Raw genomic sequence first — 3,806 nt, 5'->3', positions numbered from 1 at the left:
AGCGCCACTTTGCTCCAAAAGTTTTGAATATTCATGGTCTCCCTGGTTTTGTGAGAGTATATTAGGTTCTTTCTTGTTTTCCCTTATGCTCCTTTTGACCATTTACCACTCTTCTCCTCCTTTTTGCGCTCCTGTTCCATTTTCCTTATTCTTGGTTTGCTCGTCACTGAACCCAACTCTGCCTCCTTGGAGCTTCCTCCTAAAACTTGCTCCATGTGAGCCTAAGCCTGGCCTTTCCATCTTTCGACACATTGACGACATACCATACAAGTAGTTTGGCTTGTTTACACAATTCCTGGGTGGGCTTGCAAATGGCGGGGGATATTATACCTCAACTCTCCCCTTCCCTTGGGAATATACCTGGCAAAAAGTTCCACACAAAGCACATCGACAAATCGAGTTTCTCAACCCGCACTAAACCTTTTCGAAAAGCCCTTGTGTGAATAGGCTGCCATTGCATTGCATGTTGTCTACTAGACAAGATCAAGGCCCCAAAAGAAAATGCATTGGCCCAAGCTTTGGAAATTGGGAAGTTGCGGGGGTATACGCGTTGACATGCCTCTACTTTTTTTTAAGTGTGTGTATTAATACACGTCAACATGTTTAACCTTCGCGTGAAAAGGAAGTTTAATAATGATTGAACCTCCGCACATTGAAGTTGAAAACTGATCATAACTTTTTAAGCTAATATGGACGGATGCATTCATAGTAGCAACATATATTTTCGTATACATAGGTAAGAAACGAGGAATTAAGAGATGGACAACTCAGAAAATAGATTAGAGGAGATGGACGCTGTGTCGCTCCATTTAATGTGGGAAATAGTGGTACAGGTGTGACAAAATAGAGTCACATTGCAGGAAAACTAAATCTAAATCTGTATATTACAATGGGGACACAGGAGGGGCGTGCACCGACAACTACTACGATACAATATCCAACTCTGAATTGCTAGTGTGGAGGGTGGGGACGGTGGCGGCTGGTATTTCTGCAATTTCCGCGACTGCAAGCAAAATGATCCTGGCCTGCAAGCGCGAAAAATCAAACAAACAGTCAGTGCCATACAAACAATACACACAAAGCCGGACCACCCTCCCAAGCTGAGCTGTGCTGGGGGGGAGCTACCATGATCCGTCGTTGGCTGATGTGTACCTGCGAGAGACAAGAAAAACACAGCGTATCCTGGTTGCGCTCGAGGCGCGTTGAGAAATCGAGCCACAAACTAAAAACGAGAGAAGGCAGCAGGCAGGGCGTGCGGTAGCCAGGACGAGGAGATCAGATGCTCATCCAGCTGTCATCGAGATCGAATACCCACGTGGACGAATGGGAGTCGTCGGATGAAGGGGGAGGTGGGGAAGGGTTGCCGGAAGGGGCGTCTCCATCGTAGGGATTGCGGTATAGGGAATGTGGGGAGGAAGAGGCGAGGGGTTGAGGGTGAGGGGGGGTGATGAACGGGGGAGGAAGATGGGGTGGAGTGGGGGGCGGAAGGAGGTCCTTAATAAAGACCAGAGTGTGGGGGGAGGAGGAAGGGGGGGATGGCCGGGCTGGCGCGGGGCGGGCGGCAGCAGCGGCAGCCGCGGCGATAAGCTGGATTTCCTTGGGGGAGGAGGGGGCTGGGGAGGGGAGCAAGGGGAGGTAGTCCGGGAAGTTGAAGCGGGCGCTGGGGCCGCGCAGGCAGAGCGTGGCGGCGTCGTAGGCGCGCGCCGCCATCTCCGCTGTCTCAAAGGAGCCCAGCCAGATGCGCGACCTCTTGTGCGGCTCCCGGATCTCCGACACCCACTTCCCCCAGCTCCGCTGCCTGACGCCCCTGTACCCGCCCCCGCCCCCGCCCCCGCCCCCTCCCTTACAGACCCTTAGGCTCGGGGCATCCAAAGCTGAGGTGCGGTGCACCGAAGCTACCATATCTCCTACCTAATCTAACGCGAAATCTCTCTCTCTCTCTCTCTCTCTCTCTCTCTCTCTCTCTCTCTCGCGCGCGCGCAGTCGATCTCTGTGCCGTCAGTTCCTGACAACTCAATCACAAGAGCTTAAACACAAGTTATTACCAGTATCTGAATTGCGTGCGTCTTCCTCTTTTTCTTCTCTTCTTCTTCTTCCTCCACCTCCTCCTCCTGAATGATGGCCGAGCTTGAATTTGATAACGCTAACTGCTGCTGATTATCTCTTCTCTTCTCCTCACAGCGTCCCAGACCCACCCTCTTCTTCCCGTCCTATCCTCTTCTGTTAAGATTTTTTTGAGGTAAAACAATGGCTGACCCAATCGTATCGCGATTCCTTAACTGCTGCAGCCATCACCGGCCGTCCCTTATGTACCCCCCCGGCCTCGACACGTGTCAGCACCTCGCAATTTCCCCTCTCCAGAAAATATTTTCTGTCCATAAGGCTGAAAGTAACATCGTCCAGCTCCAGACACCTGTCAGTCTCCGTGTGAGTCTTTGCGCGAGCAAGCTCCAGACACCTGTCAGTCTCCCTCAACATGCGAGCAAATAACGACTGCTGTTCTGGACACCTGTCCGCCGTTCTCGTCGCCAGAAGCCCAAAGTATCTGCAATTTTACTATTTTTGTATTTCTTGGCGCGATGACACGACAAGGTTCAGCGTAAAAAAACTGTAAGGGGCATGGTGATTTGGACATCTGAACCCGGATCGGCTAGGCTATCTGGTAGCGTGTGATGAGTTTGCAAATCCGCGTGGTCGCTATTAGCTAATAATACTATACGCTCTTAACATGATGTTTGAATATTTAGTGTTTGCATCAGTGCTCACGTAATGTAGTTTCAAGTGCTCTTGCAAAATTTCCTGACGATTGCCAACGGGGCCATGGCACAGTAGTTCGAGTGTGGGTTGAGTAACACGGGCACGTGGTTGGAGTTTCCCCCCGCGGGCCGCAACGTATTTTGAAGCATCTAGAAAGTCTACACCATTTCCTTATCTAGCACTTGCTGTCAACAAGCCGCACTAGCGTAGACTGTAGTGGTTCAAAGTGTGGGTTGAGTTACATAAGTATGTGGTCCTACCTCCCCCATACTATATATTTCTAAGCATCTGAAATGTTTACGCCATTTCCTCATCTAGCACTCATTGTCAACACGCTGCAGCAACTCCATTGGGTGTGTGCGCTCCCAAAACTTCAAGAGTGCTCACAAAAAATCTTTTTGAAGTAAATACAAAACTTTCAACTCAAAATTTTGGAGGGATTTTGAATCAATTTATTCATATTGGTCATTTTTATAAAGTTCAAGGTTTTGAACATTCTTTAAATTTTTAGGGTTTTTTACATTTTTGCAATTCATCTTTACTATTAGTTAACGAGAGGTGGGGGGTGGGTGCCACGTGGCAACCCCCCCACCTCCCCCACAAGAAAAAAAGAGAACGCGGGGGTGGGTGCCACGCGTCCAGCACCCGCCCCCGCCCGCAAAAATCGCACCCGCCCTCGCCTGCAAAAATTGCACCCCCAACACGCCCGCGACCTGCGACTAGCGCCCGCAAATCTTCACATGACTACCACCCGCGATCTTTACGCCCCCGCCCGCATTTCGAAATGCATCGACAAGCGCACTGCCTTGCGGCCGTCGTCTCGACAAGCTCGCCTTCGCCTTCGACCCCATCACCCCGCCTTCGAGCTACACATTGCCGCCATCTTGATAAGTGAACCGTCCTCCACGCTCCAACATCCCTGGCCCGTCAAAGCTCTATATAAGGACTACTGTTTAGAAGGTCCTCCTTTGCACGCGCGGCCAATGGGAGAGGAAGGTACGTTCTTCAATTTACAGCTCTGTGCACTTCTACGAGCCCTGCCTCTCTCT

General features: G+C 50.7%; 1 protein-coding gene across 2 annotated transcripts; it reads right to left on the bottom strand.

The window, feature by feature from the left end:
- Positions 1-759: 759 nt before the first annotated feature.
- On the bottom strand, positions 760-2,544 carry LOC148035677 (uncharacterized). Of its 2 annotated transcripts, none has more exons than XR_015690860.1 (2): positions 2,046-2,544; positions 760-1,025 (listed from the first exon to the last, which is right to left on the bottom strand). XR_015690860.1 is itself a non-coding variant. In XM_087677687.1 (2 exons), the coding sequence occupies exon 1, from the start codon at positions 1,900-1,902 to the stop codon at positions 1,276-1,278; it is 627 nt and encodes a 208-aa protein (XP_087533813.1). In that variant the 5' UTR covers positions 1,903-2,039; the 3' UTR covers positions 760-1,025; positions 1,153-1,275. The 2 variants fall into 2 exon arrangements, 1 of the variants encoding a protein (XP_087533813.1); XM_087677687.1 differs by lacking the exon at positions 2,046-2,544 and adding an exon at positions 1,153-2,039.
- Between the last annotated feature and the right edge of the window lie 1,262 nt (positions 2,545-3,806).

Source organism: Lygodium microphyllum, chromosome 5 (genome assembly GCF_053477565.2).
Source record: "Lygodium microphyllum isolate KBCC chromosome 5, Lygodium_microphyllum_v1.1.10, whole genome shotgun sequence".
Lineage (NCBI taxonomy): Eukaryota > Viridiplantae > Streptophyta > Polypodiopsida > Schizaeales > Lygodiaceae > Lygodium > Lygodium microphyllum.
This window is presented reverse-complemented; position numbering and strand designations above follow the sequence as displayed.

Bases quoted from the DNA above. Each gene is read 5' to 3' on its own strand.
- LOC148035677 (XM_087677687.1), bottom strand. From the start codon at position 1,902: ATGGTAGCTTCGGTGCACCGCACCTCAGCTTTGGATGCCCCGAGCCTA.